The 22,896-nt window shown below is 43.1% G+C and overlaps 1 protein-coding gene across 2 annotated transcripts in view; it reads right to left on the bottom strand.

Moving 5' to 3' along the window:
• TMEM132B (transmembrane protein 132B) overlaps positions 1-22,896 on the bottom strand; it is a 368,667-nt gene that overhangs the window by 194,980 nt on the left and 150,791 nt on the right. For both annotated transcript variants that reach the window (XM_042441369.1, XM_042441370.1), the window contains exon 3: positions 15,825-15,971. In XM_042441369.1, coding sequence (XP_042297303.1) covers positions 15,825-15,971 — 147 coding nt within the window. The remainder of the gene's footprint in view (positions 1-15,824; positions 15,972-22,896) is intronic.

Here is a 22,896-nt window from a genome sequence, read left to right as displayed (position 1 = left end):
ACAAGAAGAAGGAAGCGCACAACCTTGGGAAACGTAGTCTGCTAATGTTACCAGATCCTACATTCCACTTTTCTGGCCCCTGAAGCCCTCCACCAGTTCTGCAAAACCTTCCAACACCCGATTTTTTTAAAAAATGGGCATGTTTTGGGGACAATTTTGGTCCCAAATCCACATAGAAGACCCTTCAACATGTGACAACATGGGGGAAAAATACCCCCACCACACCTTCACAACCCCACACTACACCCAATGGCCTCCGTTCTCCTTTTCAGGTTCTCTCAAAATGCAGAAAGAAGTGACATGCCATGACTTCCCATTGCCAATCTGAGAGGGTCTAAATAGGGACAAAGAAAGTATTTTGCCTCTAGCAATGCATATGTATGTGCGGATGTTGTTGTGTGCCTTCAAGTCATTTCCGACTTATGGTGACCCTAAACTGAACTGATCACAGGGTTTTCGTCACATTTCTTCAAAGGAGTTTGCCATTGCTATCCTCTGAGGTTGAGAGCGGGTGACTTGCCCAAGGTCTCCCAGTGGGTTTCCATGGCCAAGCTGGGATTCAAACCCTGGTCTCCAGAGTCACAGTCCAACATTGAAACCACAATGCCATGTTGGCACCACCACCCCTCTCTATCTATGTCTATATATATATGAAAGAATCTTTCAGTAGTTGTAATTTCTCTAGCAGACTATGTAAGGTCACTTAACACTGTAAGAGCAGATGCAAATATTTTTCCACCTTAGCATGCCTTCCTTTGTGAAGTCGGAGGCTTTCATGACCAGGATTCATAGTTTCTTTGTGGGTTTTCCAGGCTCTGTGGCCATGTTCTAGAAGAGCTTATTCCTGACGTTTTGCCAGCATTTGCAAAAGAGTCATTGGTGTGCCCTCATTATATATTGCAGGAAATGTGTGACTTCCAAGCTATGCTGTCATGTCTCTCCTTAAGTTGATTTAGTCCCTAATACTAAACAGATGCTCCAACCACTGCCATCACGCCATAGTGGCCCAACATAGAAGACGACTGATCTATGCATTGTTGTTTGCCTACTCCTTGCTTTGGTCAGATGAAAAATCCCCCTGACTTCTCTCTTCTGTTGGGCTAACAAAGCAACAGCCTACCAACTTCCGCCCCAGTTCCCTTTAAAATCTGACACAAAGTACAGGTGCATTTCCAGGGGAATAATACGGCAACGTTGAAGTGTCACAGGGATGCTTGAAAAATCAAATTATTTTCCACCCACACCTCCTCTACTGCTTTTCCCCCCCTTTCACATACACACAGAGAGAAAATCCAGCCCTTATTTATGCAAACTATCCTACCCTGAAATTAAAAAGCCTTGCCACTGTTACATCAATGGTACCGTTTGCATGTAAAATTCCCTGCCGCCGCTCCCCTTTCTAACCTTCACCCTTCCAACCCCGCACCACATAAAACTAATTAAAAAGTCAAATTGTAAACGTGAGTCTTTTTGCAAATAATTACACTTCGACAACAATCCAAAAGACAAAGCTGAAGGGGCTGGCATTGGCAGGCAAATGCAAACCTGTTGGAATGAGTGCAACAGGAGAGCGTTCCCAATGGGCTCCGTTCCATTGTTTTTTTGTTCTTCACATCCACGGCCCATAATGGATGCCCCTCACATCCAGGGCGCTACTGGAAATCTCCTCCGGGGTGGAGGAAGAAAGTATTTTCTTTTTCAAAAAATGTATTTTTATTAAACATTTTGACATTAAAAACATTAATCTGTTACATAGACATACACACAAATACGTAGCAACATACTAAGATGAATATTCATATTAAAACAATATACTTATGATCCACGCAAACCATAAAGATACATACTGGCTCTGAAACATCCTCTGATCAGCAAGTATGGATAGCTTTATTTCTATGTGATTGTTCTGCAGATTTTGCTTGCTCCTTGGATCTTGCCTCCTGGTTTGTCCTTCGGCTTTTACTTTCAGTCTTATTTCTGGGATTTGTCCATATCTCCTGGTTCACCACAGGCAACTGTGTTACGCGCCAGTCTTGGTGGAACACTTAGGGCCTGAACAGACAGGTCAAAATAAAGCTGCTTCGGGTCACTTTGGAGGTATGCTGTTTAAATGATGCATGCGTCCTAAGAGGCCAGAAGTCACGCCAAAGCCATGCTCCAATCCTAAGAACTGGAGTGCAGCTTTGGCACAGCTTCTGGACCCTTAAGATGTATGTGTCATTTAAACAGCATAGTTTAAATGACACATACATAATTTAAACAGCATACCTCCAAAGTGACCCAAAGCAGCTTTATTTTGGCCTGTCTGTTCGGGCCATTCATCCAGAAGGGTTCCTGTTATTTATTTGTCACCTACTCCATACAAGAGCAGAGAGTACAAATAGTTCGATATCACTAATAAAGCTAGTACCATAGACCTGTTTGATGACTGTTGCATTCATGTTAAGGACTAATTTTTTGTAACTCGGACAAAAATTCATCTATTCTATTCCATTCTATTCCATTCTGTTCTGTTCATAGGACCCAAGACATCGTATAATGCAGATTACAGCAGAATATGGATAAAAACCAGACATTATATTAAAGAACAGTTTAAAACAGTGAAATTACTATCATGGTAAAACACCACTGAACTAAAAGTAGCTTTAAAGCATTCAAGACATAAAGAGACATGTACAACATCTCTGGCCATTCAACACGCAGTGTATTTGGAAATGATTCATGCATGGCTATCAGTCGTCTTTTCACAACGGGGTTAAATCATGCGTGAAAATTGTTGTACCAAAGTGGCGAAATGGAATAGCTATGCAATGGGAAGGAAGGAAGGAAGGAAGGAAGGAAGGAAGGAAGGAAGGAAGGAAAGGTTATAGCTGCTCAACAGATGGAGAGAGATGGCTTACTTGGTCCTGAACTATTGTATGGTTTTAGAATAATGGATCTTAGAAAAAGTGGAAGGTTGTGGTTCTGATGTCAGTGGGGTGGCGAATCTGTTCTGAATGTTAGCCTAAAAGAACCTATCCAAGGTGCAGAATTGTTTTAGGGAGCTGGTCCAGCACTTTGAATAGATAGGTTTTTATTCAGTCAATGACCAGCCAGCACTTTGAATAGGTCCTTTAGTTCAAACTGAAACTGTCAGAGTGGATTTGCCATCTCACTGACATCGGAACTGCCGGCCTCCATTGGAAATGTATGGTTCTCTCTATCCCTCTTTTTTTCGTTGTTGATACTTGAAATCCTGAAATAGTGTCTCAGAGTTGGAAAACAGGCAGGTGAAGGGGGGATGAACAGCCTCCAGAATTGTTTTCATTCTGGGTTAGGAACAATGAAATTATATGGCTGTCTCCTGCTGGGAATCTAATAGCCAGGTAACCACATGAAGCCTCTACTGGCCAGCAAGCCCTTAAACTCTTTCCCTTTCCTCCTCCTCTTTTGGTAGGCCAACTGCTGATTCAATAAAATCTCCAGTGGAGACAGGCCATTGTGATTATTGACTGGTGTCCTCCAAATAATTACTGTTTGGCGTGACTTCCCTAGGCTTGCCTCCCCCAAACGCAGATGAACCTACTCAGAGATGGATCAGTACCCCCACCCCAGCCCCAGCCTGGTCAAGGCTTGTAACATTTTTGTTTAGCTTTCCTCTTGCTGTGCTGCTTTATTACAATGGAAAGGAGCATTTGACAAAGTAATAAAGACTCCATGACCAGAAAGTGCAATGGGAGGGGTGGCCAAATGGGACCAGTAAAACTGTTTGTGTTTAAATGGAGAGGACTGCGTGGCTTTCCATTGGAAACAGAAAGGACGAGCGGGGCTAACCATACATCAGTGGAGATGGGTGTCTCCAACAGCAATAGGGCTATCCAAGGAGCCAAACCCTATACCTCCCCAATAGGCTCAGCACTCTGGAGATCTTTTTTAAAGTTCAGACTAAAACCTAGAGCAGATTCACTACCTCACTGACATGGGAGCCATGATATACACAGTCTCCTTGAACCTTCTCGTCTCCAATGTAACCCTACTCAGGCTTTGCATCTGTCCATCCCTATAGTACTTGATTTTCCAACCCCTCACCATCCTGGTCACATATCCTTCATTGCCATAGTTAATGGGCATATGTGTGTTCATATGTGTGTTTTATTGTGTTAGCTAGGCTTCATAGACATCACAACAGGTCTGGGGCCAGCAGTGAGAAGTTAGTCTAAAGAGAAGCTTGCGTCTTGTCTTCAACTCTTCAGCTTGGGCTATTCAGGCAGCAAATGCTTTGGACCTCAGTTCCCATCAGCAGCTCCTTCCAATGCCCACATCCAAAAGGACTTCCCTTGAATTCGGGTGCTTCCCTTGAATTTGTGCTTTCCTTTCCGTGTCCTATTATACAATCCCCACAATAAAAATATACTGATGTCTGGCTGTTGAGCTGGCCTCCCCCCCCAAAAAAACCCATGAGTGAAACCAGTGCCTGCATTTTATTGATAAACTCCAATGTGTTTCCCAAGAAAAACCTTCTTCTCTGGGCCAGATTCATAGATAGGAAATCTTCTCCTAGATATGGGGTGGGAGGGCCTTGGTGAAACCTATCAAGTGGGCAAAGGATGGACGTGTTAAATCTTTACAAAATCGTGGATCGAGAGATCCGACATATCTTTCCGAACTAAACCTCCAAAGAAGGAGAGTCTACCACTCACTGAGACAGCTTCTTCCACTGTCAAACAGCTCTCACCATTAGGGAGTTCTTTCTAATGTTTAGGGGAAATCTCTTTTCCTGTAGCTTGAATCCACTGTTCTGTGTCCTAGGACTTTTTCACATGGGAGGAATGTATCACCATCCCGAAAGAAGAAGAAAGTGGGACCAGTTCGAAAATGCACAAAATTACGCACTAGCTCATCACACGCAAAGACAACACAGCGTCCATCCCAAAGAGAAAGTAGCGCAAATGCGAATGCATTCACCGATCTTTCCTCCAAAACAGCTGCTTTGCTCTCGGCAGCCAGGGAGTACAGGAAGGAAAAGTGCAACAACAAAGGATCATGGGAATTGTAGTCTGTTTCTAAGGGGGGATCTCATGTCTGAACTAGAGATGTGTTTAATACCAGCGCAAATTCGAATTGACTTTGAATTCGCTGCGGAATTTGCCAAATTTAGTTTGCCAAATTTAGCTATTTCTGCGATGACCCACGATTGCATTTGGATTGCCTTCCAATTGCGTTCGGCGTCATTTGATATTCTTTTGCGAAATTACGTGAAATACCATGGACGACTTTGGATTGACCCTGGGTAAACCTTCCAATTTCCCCCATGTTAAAAAGTCGCTCATCTCTGGGGCTGCAGAAAACAAGTTTGCACAAAATGACATCCTAGGTTGTAGCCTCAGATCTGGCAATGAAACTTGCTACTGTGCTGAACCTAGCATTCAGTAAAACTTTCCTGCATTCATTCGTTCAGTCTGTTCTTTGAGCTGGATAGAGACAGAGCATCACAGCTTTCTAACTTGATTTGAAGATGTACTGCCTCAAACTAGTACGCTGGTTTGTCATAAATAAAAATATCTAAGTACTGAAGTAATCTCTAAGTACAGTTGGAAATGTTTTCTGAGAAAGATGAGGAAGATCTTACAGCAGTGGTCCCCTCCTGCCCTGTATCCTCTTCTGATTCTCTTGTTTGCTGCTACTCTGCAAAGGTTTTACTGCTACACAGGTGGGCTGTTTGAGATACAAAAATGGTGCCACCAACAAGAGATAGACAAAATAATCTCCTTACGTGAAAGGGCATGTTTTGATATCCAAAATGCTCTGCTTTGCTCCACAGCATAAGGAAGAATTCATTCCAACAGCGGCATCGACTGATATAAATATAAAGATGATCAGTGACTATTTTGTCCAATCTCAGAGATTCCTTCCCAAATCAAAAGCTAGCCATGTTTGTTCTTCTTGTTAATTGCCTTCAAGTCAACCTTGGCTTATGGTGACTCTATGGATGTGAGAACCAGCATGGTGTACATTTGTCACTCCACATTCGCTGGGGTTAGGGGCACAGGACCCCCATGAATGTGGAAAAATGCAAATAACAAAAATACTATGTTTTTACCTGGGAGAACAACTCTCTAGGAATCTCTAGATCCTCCAGTGCAACTCTGTGGTGAGCATCTCCCAGACGTCAACCACAGAATTGCGCTGGAGGAGCTACAAATACCTAGTTGAGTGTTCTCTCTAGAAATCTCTAGATCCTTCAGTGCAACTTTTGGTTAAACTTGACCACAAAGTTGCACTGGAGGACCAAGATATTCCTAGAGAGAACATATTAATAAAACCTGTGAATAAATCAAAGCCGCAAAAGTCAAAGCCACAAATGTGGCGGGACGAATGTAGTGATTTGAACATTGGACTATGACTCTGGAGACCAGGGTTTGAATTCAGGCTCAGCCATGGAAGCCCACTGGGTGATCTTGGGCAAGTCATACTCTCTCAGCCTCAGAGAATGACAATGGCCTCTGAAGAAACTTGACAAGAAAAAAAAAACATGATAGGGTCACTATAAGTCAGAAATGACTTAAAGGCACACAACTACAACAATGGATGTGAGACTTCCAAGTCACTCTGTTATCAAGAGCCCTGCTCAGGTCAGGCAGACTCAGGGCCACTGTGGCTTCCTTGACCGAGTCTATCCATGTGGAATGCGGTCTTCCTCTTCTCCTACTGCCTTTTACCTTCTAGTGAGTTATGGGCCAAAGTATGACAATCTCAGTTTAGTCATCTTGGCTTCTAGGGAGAGTTCAGGCTTGACATGCTCTTGGACCTATACATTTGACTTTTTGGCACTACCCACCATTGAACTGACAAGCCAATAAGGTTCTGTATGTGAAATGGGGAGAGGACCATCTTGTCCTTCACTTCACATCAGTAGTAGCTAGTGGCATCCATGTGAGTGGGAGGTTCAATACTTTAGATAGTTCCTTTGAAATTTATACTAAAATCTGGAGTAAATTCTCTCCCCTGCTGACATTGAAGCCTCAAGCCACTGCTGCTTCAGACCAAAAACTGTCTTGGGGTGGCCCTGATATATCTGATAACCAAATGCTGGCTCCTAGTTCGTACTATACAGTTCGTACTATACATATGCAGGCGCGCTTTATGCGGCTTTCACCGGTGCATCCCATAAGGGATAATGGGGTGTATGCCCATGGTGCACGCACGCCACCGCGCCACCACATGCACGAGCCCCATTCATTTAAATGGGGCTCAAGTATATGTGGGGGAGTCCAGAATGGATCCCCCACATAAAGGAAGGGCAGACTGTACTTTTATAGCCATTTGATACCACTTGAACTGTTATGCCTCCATCCTACGTAATTGTAGGATTTGTAGTTTTGGTGAGTGTCTCTGAACTCTCTGTTGGAGACCTCACATTCTTCCCTGAACTAGAGCACTAGAGCTCTCTAACAGAGAGTTTGAAGAGCCTTGCCAAACTATAAGTCCCAAAATTCCACAGGACGGAGGCATATCAGTGTAGGGACATAATGTATATGAACTCAACTATCACTTTCAGGTTCTGCTTGTTGTGAGTTTTGGGGGGTATCTCCCTGTCCACTGGAAACAGAAAGCTGAGCTAGGTAGACCCTTCACCATCAAAATAAGACCTATGAGCCCATCACATTTCCTCTAGTTGCTAGTTACTCTCCTCTGCAAGAACCCAAGACCCATAGTCGAAAAACTATCGGGTCTTGGAAAATACATGTTTTTTTAACTGCTGAATTCAAAAAAGTAACTTCTTTTCCAATTTCTGCTTAAATCATGCAAGATAGCTGTTATATAAGCATTTCATTCTCCTGTTCTTGTCTCCCCCCGCCCCTTTCAACTGACAACAAAGCAGGCCCAGATATCATCTCCGTATATTCAGCTTTACTTATTAGAAAACAGGGCCTGATTGTTCTCCTGCATTTTCATCCCTGAAAATTGTCCGTTCTCTTTCCTTTCACCCTAAGTGGTCCCTGGGAACAAAGGGTTTCCATTCCACTCCTATAGCAATCTTTTGTGTGCTTTAAGTTGCTGAGCAACCATGTGTGTGCCACCCACAGGTATTTGCCTTAAGATGGTCTGAGAAACAAAAACAGGGCCAAAGTCACAGAAGGAACAACTGCAGAATGCAAAACCTTTTCCCCTAAGATGCTGTTAACATGAGCATGCTTCGCACCCATTGGATGTCCCAAGTGTACTTACCGCTTACATCTAGAAGCACAGCTATTCACTTGTACCTATTTAGATTTTTTCCCCTTTCCCTCCCTTCTTTTTTTAAAAAAATCTAATCCCAGTCCTGAATATCTGGGATCTGCCTAAAAAAGACTAACGTCAGAAGCCACTGTGTGGAAGTGTTATATCTCACGCAGAGAGAACATACTTTGCACACCACGTGCCCCAATTTTAGTCCCCAGAAACTGAAAGAAAGACTCTGAGAGACTCCTGTCTGAAACTCTGCTGCTGGTCAGTAGGAAATCAGAAGTAGGCAAACTCATGCTCTTGAGTATTTTGGATGTATGGCTCCCTTGAGTTTCCAGCCAGAGTGACGGGACTTATAATCCAACACAAATTGATTCTGATCAATGTTTGACTCAAGGTACGGAAACTCTTTTACTACAGTGGACCCTTGTTATCCGCTGGGTTTGGTTCCAGGAACCCCCGTGAATACCAAAATCCCTGTATGCTCAAGTTCCATTAACTACAATGGCGTAGCAAAATGGTGTCCCTTATATAAAATGGGGAAATCAAGGTTTGATACTTGAAATTTTCCTTTTGTTGAATATTATCAAGCTGTGGATGATTGAATCTGTTGTGGATAAGGAGGGCCAACTGTATTTCCATTTTCTCATTGCCTAGGCTGAATCTGTCTAGATCTTCTGTGGTCATTATTTTTGTTTTCTTTTTGTTGAGCAATGAGCCTGCATTTGCATTTTCTTATTGGATCTTTCTTAGTAGTTGTTCCAGCTCTGCAATATTTTCTGCTAGTAGTACAGTGTCGTCTGCATAGCTCATTTCCTCCTATCTTCACTCCTCCTGCTTCCGTGTCCAAGGCATGATCCAAAACAATAGTATATGCCTGTATTTTTGATCCCACCATTTTACCTTTGGCCCCACCCACCTTTTGAAGGGGCTTCCCCTAAATCATAACAATGAATTCATTCCCCCAAAATGGCTCCCCACTATAGGTGCAGAGAACATTGTGCTAAGTGGACCAGCTGCTTATGGTCACTTGGGCTAGAATTGAGATCCTCCAGATGCCTTCCACACCTAATTATGTAGCCTCACTGATAACGGTTCTGCCCCCTATGTTTTTTGGCGATCACTATCCTAACATGCATATAAACACACACACACACACCAGTGCTACCTGACAAAAATGTTCTTAGCACAAGCAATAGTTATCTTCAGTGCCTAGTTCTCCATGTTATGTAGAGGTTAGGTTTCTGAGTGGAGAAGAGCGGAGATGTCTCAGCTCTAACAAACAGGGAGATAAATACATATCCATAGCTACTAGAGGATCCCATGCTGCACATAGTCTGGAGCTGATTTAACTCAAAACACACATCTTGGAGACTGGCTAGGAAATGACAACATCCAACGTTTAACATTACGTAAATGTGGAGTGGTAGGGCTCATGACGGAAGCCCTGGACTGAAAACTGGGGTGAATATCTCTATTTGGACCCAGATAACGTTGGAAGGTATGATGTTATGAATCATTCCGGATTGTAGAAGATGCTTCCAAGAGCCTCATGGACTCCCACCAACACATAATTTCATCCATCCAGGGTGACTCCATCTACCCAAGCAATGAGTTGGCTCCCTCTGACCTTGCAAGGGTATATAAAAAACATAGGTAACTGTGCCCCTCCATGTGCTGTTGGGCTGCGGATCTCATGATCTCTCAACATAGGATGTGCTAGAGCACATAGGTGTGCTCCAATGACATCTAGAGGGGCCCAATTTCCCATCCCTGATGTAAAATGTCTAGGGCACAAATCTGTTCTTGGCCTGGGGAACAGTCAATCTTGCCTGGATACTTTTCTCTGCTCTCACACCTCTACCTGACATTTCCAAATTACAATATAAGAATATCAACAAAGCACACATATATATATATATATATATATATATATATATATATATATATGAAAAACACATTCTTCTGGATGACATTATCAAAGAGAGAGTGAAATACCAGCGTATAGTATGCGTCTGACTACTAAAGAGGTGAATTCATAAATGTATTCTGAACAATGCAAAACCCTGGGAAAAAGCTTTAATCAGTGAATTGCGACAACCTTCAACAAAATGGATTTCTAATAGAATATAATGTAAACCGCCTGAGACATTGCGATAAGGAGTTTTGTTTTAATAAAAAAAATACTTGCAGAGAGAGAGAAGAAATATGTGACACACTTTGCATGAAAGGTCTTAATTTAAAATATCTTAATGAACACTCAATTTGTGCGAGCAAATTGGAGAACTTGAGATGGAAAAACGGCGATAAGGGATAATACCATGGACGGGAGGGGAAAAGATTAGAAAAGTAAGCAAATTTGGAAAAGGGGTTTCAAAAAGATAGCACTTGCAGGAAGAAGTAAAAGGCCAGCGTCATGAATGCATTACCGTCGAATGCCATTGTTCATCTGACTTCAGGGTATATTGTGACTTTTATGGTCAGGAAGTACAGAAGAAAATAATAGTGCAGCTTAGTGAGTTGAGGGTACTCAACAACCACCTTGGAAATTTGAGAAGAGGGCTTCATTTTTTGTTGTTGTTGCACCCACAATACCTCTAATGGCTCTTGATGGCTTCCTATACTTCACTTTTGCAAACATGAAGTTCATTAGGGATAGGTCAAATGCTAATTGAAACTAACATTATCGTATCATTAAAGGCCAGTGCTTGCAGCTGTATCTCAGTCTTCTTGGTCAGCATGATGCCTTCCTGAAAGCATCTGTCTGGTAGTGTGGGAAACCACAACCTGAACTAGATAGCACCTTGAGGTTCTCCAGGTAGAGTCTTCTTATGTTCCAACTGTCCCTTTAAAAGGGTCTTAAAATTTGTACAAGGTATGAGCAAGTTTGGTGGAAGGGAAGGACTCTAGTTCTCAACACATTAGCCATTATCTTTTTCCCCCAGATCTTTTCCTTTCTGGGTCCCTTGGCTGTGCTCCTCCCTCACATCCTTCCCTCTCTTTTCCCACCACGAAAGATCCAGCTTCTACTTCTACCAGTGCCGCAACTCCTCCATTCTAGGCTAGGACCATTCCACCATCCACTACTAAGGCCCTTCTTAGGATGGACTATCTGTAGCTTTGACTGTGTATTCCTGCAGGGGTTGGACTTGATGGTCCTTGACGTCTCTTTCAACTCTATGATTCTATGAGCCAATACCACCTAACGGCAGAAACCACTGTCCACTGTCCCATGTGTAGAGTTGCATTACTACAACTTCTCAGTAAAGAGGCAGGAAATACTCCGTAAAGAGGCTTTACAGATGTGTCAGATGTTACTACATCTTTTCAGTGAAATCCCTGGACTGACTAACCACCACCACCACCACCACCACCCCCCGGTCTGGTGATTCATGGTACTACAATCCTATTGATGCAACCTAGGATCAAATTGGCTTTTTCAGCTTCTGCATCACACTGTTAACTCGTGTTCCTCTTGTGGTCTACTAAGACTCCTAGATCCCTTTTGCATGCACTGTTCTCAAGCCAGGTGTTTCCATACGTTTATTGAAATAAGCATTCTTAAAGTCTGGAATGCAAGTCTGACTATGCTCAGCTTCTGCTTCCAGGAAATGAATTCCAGGAAAACATGATCTCTCCCACCTAAGGATCTCTCCACTTCCACCCCATTAACCAAGTCACCCCTGTTGGTTAGGGTAAGATCTAAATACCTTGTCCCCTAGCTGCCACTTCCACATTCTGGACAATGAACTTGTCTGCCAGGCAATTGTGGAATTTGTTGGACCTTAAATTTTTGGCAGAGTTTGACTTCCAACAAATATTACTACCGTCCCTCTTTCCTGAATGTGTGGTCATCTGTTTTAGGAAGGCATCATCAAAGTCCTCAGTCTGGCTTGGGGATCTGTAGTTCACCCCACACTGTTGTTTCTCTACCCCTCAGTTTTCACCTAGGGCCCATACAGACAGGCCAAAATAAAACTGCTTCAGGTCACTTTGGAGGTATGCTGTTTAAATGACACACGCATCTTAAGAGGCCAGAAGCCGCACTAAAGCCAAGCTCCAGTCCTAAGGCTTCAGGACTCTTAGGACGCATGCATCATTTAAACAGCATACCTCCAAAGTGACCTGAAGCAGCTTTATTTTGGCCTGTCTGTATGGGGCCCTAGATGCTCTCAACCAGGCTTCAAGGATTTAAGTCATGGATCCCTTCACAGGTGTATATATCCCTGACATATAATACCTCTCCTCCTCCCTTCATATTTGGTCAATTTCTCTGCAATTGATTATACCCCTCTATTACTAAATGATAAAATGTGACTCATCCCACAAGGTTTCAGTGAGGCCTATTATATACTTGCTTTGCTGTGTTAAGAGTTCAAGTTCATCTTCTTTATTTTCCATGCTCTGTGCATTAGAGCATATACATCTAAGGCCATGGACCATTCCTCCTAGCTCCCTAGGAGTATTTAAGGTTTCCCCCCTCCACTGTTGGGATCTTGTACTATTTTCCTTGTTCTCTGTATTACAATCAGACTATTACCTCTAACACTTGTTGAACTTCTGTCCTAAAGAACAGTGCCTCCCTCCCGCACATAACATAATATAAAGCCCTCCGGATTAGATTTTCCAGACTCTTAACAAAAAGTGTTTCTGCCCACTGCTGTGAGGTGCAACCCATCCTTTGCCAGAAGTCCATCTTCATGAAACCTGGTACTATAGTCTTCATGCTGAACTATTATGCAGGGGTCTTTGGGGGGAGTTTTGGGGTTTTTTGCAGCGGGGAATACTTTTTGTTTTGTTATGGGAGCAGTTGAATCTTCTAAACTAACAGCAAGGTAAGCCAGAGCACCAAATTAAAAGAAAGATCAAAGTTAAATATTTATTCTGAGAGCAACAATATTTGCAAATCTGGAACTGATCTTTCGGAGTTTTCTATTTGCATACTTTAATTAATCCAAAAAATATTAAAACTAATCTCACAAAGGAAAGGGTCAGAGTATTAATTAACTTGAGATTCATTGCTTTTGTATAATTTAGTAGTTCGACACAAAGCAGAAAACGGCGTTAATAAAAACTAAGTTACTGTGACAGGTATAATTTCATGGATTAGCAAAGCTTCTAGCATTCGCACCAAGTTTACTGCTAATTTAAATTTTTTAAGTTACCTTGCTTCAATTAAAATATTTTTCTCCTTCCGATGGAAATTACATTCCATTCTTCCTTTAACCTCAACATTTCTCTATTAATGTGATTTTTCTTTCATGCAGCTCTAAAATGTAACATGGGTCACAAACACAGTAAATGGAAATTTCTAAACCAGAATGAAATAGCATTCTTTCTTTTTAATATACAACCCAACTGTGTTTTCAGTATAACAGCTCCGTATAACTTCTCATCAGTGGAGAAAATTCTCCCTTCTTTTGCCCCCTTTCTGTAGATAGGAACAGGTGGTCTGCAAGGGGAACAAACTATTTGAGCTGCAAAATGAGAGCAACTGTGTGTTGCATGGCTTTCATCTCAAAGCCAGTTCTTTAAACTAGCAAGACTAACACGGACACAAATGTGTGTCTTCTCCCACCACTTACCTATAAGAGTTCACCCCATGCCTGTGTCTAGAACCGGTACCAGATAAGACTACAGAGGAGGAGGGTACCACTGTCAGCCCTACTATGTACACACAGGGAAGGCAGACACCAGGGATCCAAGGATTGCATCTACTCCATTTGCACACAAACCAGGCCCCTCTCAACCCTTTGTTTTTAAACCTAGAAGTGACAAGAAGTCCATTTCCTATTTGGGGAGGGGAGACAAAGGCCATTCCAGGTTTTCTCCTGAACATTGAAAGTGTTATCCAAACTCCTGAATCCTATTTCCCAAATACGTTCAGCACCTTCCATGGCACCTTTAAAGTTTGGACTAAAACCCAGACAGATGGAGTTTCCCACTGACCTCAGCACCACCAGCCTCCACTGCTTCCAGCGCCAAAGCATTTATTCCACCAATGACTTTGGGAACAAAAATGGTGATGAGTCTGAGCTGAAACCCAGAGCAGAAAGCTTAATGCATGTCTGGTAGCATAAGTGCCAGCCACTGAACTGGCTGAAATCTATGGGACTTCAAATGGCTTCTGGCTTCTGCTGAGACAACATCACTGAATATACAGTCCTCCATCTGAATTCGCTTGGGATCCATTCTGGACCCCCGGTGAATTTGAAAATTTGCATATATTCAAGTCCCATATCTTTGAATAGCCGTGTTCTCCTGTGTGCACCCATGTGCACATGTCACGGGCACAGGCACCATTAACTTTAATGGAGGCCGCCCTTCCATGAATAATCAAAACCTCAGATCTCAAGTCTGTGAAAATGGAGGGGTGGCTGTAGTTGTTTCCCTCAACTTGACAGCCTCAAGGTGCTTTGGATTATCACTACCTTCATTCACAACCACTGTCCACACTGGCTGGTGCTAATAGGAATCATGCTGAGGGCGAATCCTCCACAGTTCCAGTAGAAGACACTCCAGTCAGCAGGACCCATTGGAAGCTATCTATGGTGCTGACTTACCAACTTCTGTTCAAGAGATATGACATGACCTTGGCTTAGAAGTGACTCAGTTTTACAATATCCACTGTTCTTCCAAGCCTCAAACCCCAACAGATAAGGGTGCGGAATAGGCTCCAGGAAGAGGTGGAAAAGGTAGAGCAGCTATTACACACTCCACTTGTCTCTCTGTTGTTGGTCCAACATTTCCTGGCCAGCATCTTCAACACTCATTTTAGTTTCATGAACTTGTCAACTCCCTTGCTATATCAAGAACTTTGCCTTTGGCTCATCACTTTCCATGTTGGTAAGTCAAGGAATCCAAGCTATGGAGCAACATCAGCAGCAATTGGACAAACGTCCATACACATCTGGGGCACAATGATTCCCCCATACAAGACACAGCCAAAGTTAGTAGACAGAAGGAAAACATATGTTTTTAAGAAGGAAAATTCAAAGATTGCAAAGGCTTAGTGAGGGGTGCAATGAGTCTCCATGTGCTCTACATGCAGACACATTGCTCACCCGTACATATTGGGTGAACAAATCTTGAACATATTGGGAATATTTGTCCTGGACCTTCTGTCCCTGACCTCAAGACAGTGGTCCATGAACAGAAAAACTACTATGTAGTGGTCTGAATGCAATGTATATTATATTGCAATTGCCTTTGGCTGACTGGATAGGCCTTGAATCCCATTGTGGGAGAAAGGCGGGATATAAATCCTTGAAATAAATTTTAAAAATACAAATAAATAGGCTTAGTCACAGACCTCTGACCATCAGTGCTTTGTCTGAATAGCAAACTGAAGATTGGTTGGCCTAGGACAGAAATGTGCAAAAGATATCGGAAAAAGAGTGCACATCTCAATTTAAAAGAGAGGAAAAGGAAGCACGTATATCTTTGCCTGCCATCCAGGTATCCTTTCAAGTGTCAAAAAAGCAGTAACTAGCTTTGGACATGGATTCAAACACGAAGAAACAGCCACATCAGTAAAGGTATTTTTCTTCCCACCCCCCCTCACCCCCTTAACTACAAATGGCAACTGTGGGCACACACACAGAGCTTGGATTTCTTACCTGCTCTCTGTGTTTGGATCGATGCGTTCGCATACAATGGTGGCGGTGGTCTGTGTCCTTCCATTGTCTACATCTTGTTGAACTCCCCATTGATCTGGATCACTGACTCGGATGTCTATTATCTTCACACCCGGAGCAGCCTTAATTCTACCAGGAAAGCAACAGACATGTCTTTAGTTCGACGGAGTGGAAGGGGAAAGCAGGCAATCTCATAAAAGTGCACAGTGAACAGTCTGGAAGTACATTTTTCTGTTAAATACACCCAGAAGGACTCTTGGATGATGGCTTTCACAATGTATGCACGCCAATGTTTAAGACTGCACATCTGTCATGGACACACCAACAGAAGTCCATATGCTGCAGGACAAGAGAAGCTGCTGAAAATAGTAATCGCAAGTCAAGTTGCCGCTCACAAATAGCAGGGTCAGTTAAACCCTGGCTGTTCCTTTCCATTGTTTTCTTGTTAATAAAAATGATGAGTTCGTCCTTACGTTTCATTACCAGCATTTGCACAAATTGGTTTGTTTTATAGCTGTATTTTGTTTATATTCATTATGGGTCCACCTGGCCCTATAAAGTTGCCAACCCTGGCCTAGCGCTGCAGTCTGAGCAATTCATCATTCAGCCCGCATTCTGCTCTCCGACCATCCATCCTTCCGTTTATGTGTCCCTCTCTATCTAGAATCCATAGGCTGTCCAGTGTCCACTTCTTATGTCCTAGTGACAGTAAGACCTGGATAGTGTTTTCTCATAGGATTTGCTGTAAAGGCCATAGGCCACATTGGTTTAAAAACTGTAAGAATGTTTAACCCTCAACCAGGTAGATGTTTAAAAATTGCATCAACAATTCCAATGTATTGAGGGCAGCTGATGGATCTGTTGTCAGTGAAGCAGTGAATCCACTTTGGATCTTTGTCCGAACATTAAAATATTTCTCCAGGGAGCAAAATTGTTTCTGGGGAGGGGGGGAATAATGCACCCTGGAAATCTCCTTTAAAGCATGATCTAAATCCTAGAGTAACTGTCCCACCATCATGGATGCTAACAGCCACTAATGGATTTCTTTTCTACTGTCATGTTTTTATTTTCATTCTGTTTTCCCCACCCATTTTTTTGTCTTTTTTGTTTGTTTGCTTTTTATGTTGTCTCCCCATTTGTCTTTATACGATTTGATCTCACAATAAAAAAAGAAATGAAATTTAAAAAAGAAAACGTATTTCTGGTTGGGACCTATTCTGTGATCGCAGCATCCAGAACCGACACTACCTAGCAGGCCAGATCCAATAAATGCTGGCATCCCCATCTGCTAAAGCCAACTGCCCTGTTGTCTGACCCTTCAGCCAGGAGGCAATGCAACATACTGTATTTCTTGTCAATTCAAGGACACGCAATGATGCTATTTTTACCCAACTGGGCATCTGAAGAAATTGGCGGATGCGGCTTCTCCTGCCAGTTTGCCATTTGCTTCTGCCCTCTAGGGGTGCCATCTCCTAACAGCAATTCCTCTGGGTATTTTGGATGGATGCCTCATTGAATTGCCTCATTGTCTATTGCTGTGGTAGGGTTTCACTCACTGCCTTCCCAGTTAGCATCAGGTGAACCCCAGTCATCCAACGCCTCCTTTTTCTAGACTCACAGATGCACGCACTTCCGTTTCTCTGGATGCCCATGGTTGAAACCATGATTGTCAATATGAATGCCTTATCAACCAAAGGGGTCTTGTCACCCATAAGCTACAAATCCGCTGGCCAGTATAATCGATCCATTGGAGAGGCGGGATAAAATAAAATTATTATTATTATTATTATTATTATTATTATTATTATTATTATTATATGCTGGCACATGTGGCAGCAGCCTAAACAGCATAGCATCAGGGCAGAAATGGTTGTGGACACTTTATCAATAGGGAAGATAGCACTGAAAGTCATCTTTGTCAGGAAAGAAAGGTGCCCTGCCAGGTCCCCATTGCCAGCAAACCATTGCCAACAAACCAGTTGTCTCTGGCAATGAGGAAGAGTTGCACTTATTTTCCCTGTCACCACAGCATACCACTAAAAAGAAATGAAAAACGAAAGGTCTTATGGTGTACACCACTAAAAAAAAAAGGCCTTATTATGCTGGAATAACTCCCAAAGAAGATCCCAGATTTTGTGCCACACCAGAGTTGTGGTCACAAGAACTGCAGGGATGCAATGGGTGAGAACTAGCAAAGCTCATGAAATCCCCTCAAAATACCTCCTTTACAGCTGGGTTTATTTGCTAATGAACCACCACTTTTGCTATGCGCTGTGTTCAAAAATAACGAAACAGGCAGTGAACACAGCACAAGTTAATGTACAATAACTTTTGCTCCTGTACAAGAAAAAAGAAATCAAATCAAATCCCCCAATCCGTATAAATCAAGCCAAAGAACAGCATTGTAACTCAATGCCCAAAGAGCAGCACTCAGTTACAAGCAGCAGAGACGCCGATAAAAGACATCACAGCAAGATGTCAAGAATATAGTGGATGAAAGTACTTACAACTCAAAACAGCAGCAGAAATATATGGAAGATTAAAAGGCGAGAGAGATTTTTTAAAAAAGCATTTCATTGTGGCCAAAAAGACAACAACGTACGTTCCAGGCAGACCTCTCTGGAGAGGTTATTCCACAAGGGGAGGAGGCTAAAACTGAAAAGATCTGCTTCCAGGTAGCCACTGAGATACCTCAGCAAGCAAGGAGAACTGGAGCAGAGCCCTGATAATGATCATAGGGCTCTAGAAGCACCTATATGTCATCTCTAAGTGGCAGGAAATCCTCCACATTTGGTCGAGAACAATGAATATGTGTCTTCAGAATGCCAAGTGTATGAACACAAAGACAAAATCGCAATAGCATTCATATTTCAATACCGCTTCATACTAAACCAAGGGCCCGAACAGACAGGCCAAAATAAAGCTGCTTCAGGCCACTTGGGAACTATACTGTTTAAATGATGCATGCATCCTAAGAGGCCAGAAACCATGCCAAAGCCACACTCCAATCCTAAGAACTGGAGCGCAGCTTTGGTGAAGTTTCTGGTCTCTTAAGATGTGTGTGATTTAAACAGCATGTCTCCAAAGTGACCGGAAGCGGCTTTATTTTGGCCTGTTTGTTCAGGCCCTAAGTAGTCTTTAAGCGATTTATAACCTTTAAGCCAATTGCCCCCAACACGCTGGGTACTCATTTTAGCAACCTATGGAAGGATGCAAGGCTGAGTCAACCCTGGAGCCCAGCCTGGGATTGAACTCACAACCTTGTGGCTGTGAATGGATGCAGTTACAGGAATTTAACCACTGTGCCACCAGGGCTCCTTATTTCAAATCCATAGGTCAGTGCGACTCCTTACAAATGTACCTTCCAAGTCTCCACTGCTCATTGTGACATCTCAAATGATGCTAGATCATTAGTTATGAAATTCCATATCCAGAAAGACGGGTGTAAGGTATGCTAAAAGTCCCCTGCCCTTCCACACAGCACACAATGGAGTGAGAGATATGTCTTGATCCAGGCCACTCAGAAGCCAGGGTCCAGTGACATCTTTCCTTCATCTTCAGTGTCGTGGTCGTATGGGAACGTTGGCAGTCTGTACTTTGAGGGCACCATTCATACGGTTGTTGACAGGGTAAAGTGGGAAGGTGGTGAGCGAAGTATCCCACCTTGAGCTCACTGGAGAAAAGGTAAGATATAAATGTCCTAAATGACAGTAGGAGAGAATTGTCTGTCTGTCTGTTTGCGGCATTCGTAGCTCATCAGGACATTGCGCTAGACACCTCCGAATCTGACAAGAGTGTTTTTGGTTATCGGCCAAGTTGCGGTGCCAGCTTTCGAGTCAAAAAACTAAATGAGGCATTGCTAGATGTACAAGGGGAGGGGGGGACAAGTCATAACTCTTTGGGAAATCATAACGGTGTCTCCAGATATGACAGAGTACTTTCTGTCGAATCCAAGTAGCAGTGCGCAGTTTCATTTTGAAAAGTCAACATCTCATGGGGAGGAGATCCCTGGAAGCAAAAACCTGAAGCTGCCATAACTGATAGGGGATTCTTGGTAAACACGTCAAAAATTGACAGTATTTAGGGTTGTTGTACAAATTGCAGGGGCCAGTTTGAGTCTTGTCAACATCCTTTTTGAATCGTGGTGCCCAGAACTGGACCTAGTATTCCAGGTGAGGCCTGACCAAAGAAGAATAGAGAGGCACTATTTCTTCCCTTGATACTTCTATTGTTGCAGCCTAGAATTGCATTGGCCCTTTTAGTTGCCGCATCACCTTGTTGACTCATGTTCAACTTGTGGTCTACTTGGACTCCTAGATCCCTTTCACATGTAGACTCGTTCAGCCAGGTGTCCCCCCATCCTATATCTGTGCATTTCATTTTTCCACCCTAAGTTTGATAGTGGAACTCACTCCCTTGGAGGGTAGTGGAGTCTCCTTCCTTGGAGGTCTTTAAATAGAGGGGTTTATCACACAGGGCTGGCTGGAATGGTACAAAAGGGGCTGGGAAGGGAACGTGTGAGGGACACATTTTACCGCACACAGAACGCCGCCGCCGCCACCACCACCAGAAATCCCCATTCCATTCCCCATCTATTCCCCATCCATCCCAGAGGAAGAGATTTTTGAGAACTGTTCTGAACAGTTCTCAAAAATCTCATCCTCTGGGACAGATGGGGAATGGAAGGGAATGGAACGGGGACTACCTGTGTGTGGTAAAATGCAACCCCCACTTGTTCCATTCCCTTTCCAGCCCCTTTTGTATCGTTCCAGGAGCCCTGTGCAATAAGGCTTAGAGGCTGGTTGGCCATCTGTCAGGGGTGCTTTGATTGTGTATTCCTGCATGACAGGGGGTTGGACTGGATGGCCCTTGGGGTCTCTTCCAACTCTATGATTCTAAGCCCAAATTTCAAATGGGGGGGGGGGCTTCCTAGAAACCAAATATGGAGATGCCATTACTCATTGGGAAATATGGGGTATTTTTAAGAACAGGATTTCAGGAGAGAGTTGTCTGAGGCATTGCAACTACAATTCCAGAGGCACCAAAAAGGCCGAAAAACAGGAGAGCGCTATGGCACCACTGCAAAGATTCCTGAGGTTAAAAGGGTGGCGGGGGGTAAGAAAATAGAAAAGGGTACTCTGATGCATTGCTTGTAAAGCTCCCGAAGTAAAAGGGGGGGGGGCGGCACAGGAAAACAGGGTACCTCATGGATTGCTTCGGAGTATTAGATGTGCACCAGGCACACTTCAGCTCATAAATAATAAATGAACAAATATATAACCCAGGCTTCAAAGCTTGCTCTTCAATCTGAGCAACGTGTTTCCAGAATATGGAGGATATTACAAAAGCAATTAGATCTTGACCCACAACTAGCTTTCTTTTCCCCGCTTGGTTTTCAGCACTTTCCTGGCCCTGACACAACTTGCATCAACATCCAGTTTCCCTTGGATCTAGAAACTAACTATCCCAGCAGCTAGGTCTCATTGAAATTACCATTTCTCCTTGCACACATATCCAGTTTCATGTACTTAGGTTATTTTTCTACTGCGTCCCAAACAATGTCCTGGGGAAAGGGATCCAAAACGGAAGGGAAGACCCTCAATGTTTTTGTGAACACATACAACTGGAGTTGTAAGTCACAGATGTCCCTTTCATTGAGTTCCAGGGTTTGGGCCATCATGTGCTAGCAGAAGAGCATGAACAGAAACCCTCTGAAGCATGCCCTCATTAAATGTTCAGAAAAACTCAATGGAATACAAATACTGAACAACAACGGCATCACTTTTTTCAGAAGGAAGAAAGGACCATACCACTTGTTGCGAATGCATGCCCCGTAGGATTTGGAAGGTGCCCATCTTAATCGGAAATTTCCCGTCTCTCTCTAATGGTCCTCTATATTTCAAAGTCAATAAATTGAGAAAGAATTGGGGCAGAGGAGCAGCCCATTGAAATATCACCCACTGCATAGGAAATAAACCTTTCATTGTGGGTTGCTGCAAACTCTCATCGTCCTAATTCCCTAATGAGATGCTTGAAAGTATCAGACATACGAAAACTACAAGGCTGGAAAGTGCTCAAAAACACATTTCCCTCTGGAAGAGCAAGGTGACATGAAAAGAGTGATGACTCCTTGTAATGCATTCAGAGGTTTTTCTGTGAAAATCCCCCTCACAGTAGGACAAGGAGCCCTGCTGGGAAGAAAACATTTCATCTTCCGGGTTTTACAGGGTGCCCCTCTCCCTCCCTCAAGTTCTCATTTGCTCTATCCTTGTGAGTCCTGACTTTGCAGTTCCTCAGTCCTGCTCCAAACACCTTAACATGGAAAATTATGGTGGCACATGGGGTTGGTTTGCATGAGAAAGGTGAGTTTTAGTTCAACAGGGCAGTCAGTGCAGCAGGACTCTCATAAAGATGTTAACTGTCTTGAACCAAGAGGGCCGTGCCATGCTCCTGATTTGGATAATGAGTGAATTTATTGAAAGGCCCTGCCATAGGTAAGCTCCAAATCAAGATGGTTCCATTCCAATATGTATTTTATTTTATTTTATTTATATCCCACTTTTCTCCCATTACAAGACCCAAGGCAGCTTACAACACATTTGAGATTATCAGACAGGGGAACGGAACATCCTTGTCCCGTTTTTATAGTGCGATCGCGAGAAGATTTTCATACATCGCGCTGATCCTGTCAGTGTCCCGTCATTAAACTGTGGTCGACTGTGATCACGCAAAACACTTTCACATGACATTGCACTGATCCTGTCATCGTCCCGTCATTGAAGTGAAACTGTCCCATCCTTGCCCGGAAGAAGGCATTAATGCAATTCCACTTCCCTGACAGTTTAATGCCAGGATCAGCATGAAGGTTTGAATGTCTTTCGCACAATCGCTGTCATGGACGGGATAAGGACTGGTTTCGCTCCCATCCCCTGTTTGATCATCTCCATTAAAACAGAATTCAGCTAAAACTAACCAGTTCAAAAGTTAGAAAACAACTCAAAAGCAAAAAATAGACAGAAAATTAAAAATATTTTAGAAGTCCTATTCAACTGAT

This window comes from Sceloporus undulatus, chromosome 10 (genome assembly GCF_019175285.1).
Source record: "Sceloporus undulatus isolate JIND9_A2432 ecotype Alabama chromosome 10, SceUnd_v1.1, whole genome shotgun sequence".
NCBI classification, from domain to species: Eukaryota; Metazoa; Chordata; class Lepidosauria; order Squamata; family Phrynosomatidae; genus Sceloporus; species Sceloporus undulatus.
This window is presented reverse-complemented; position numbering and strand designations above follow the sequence as displayed.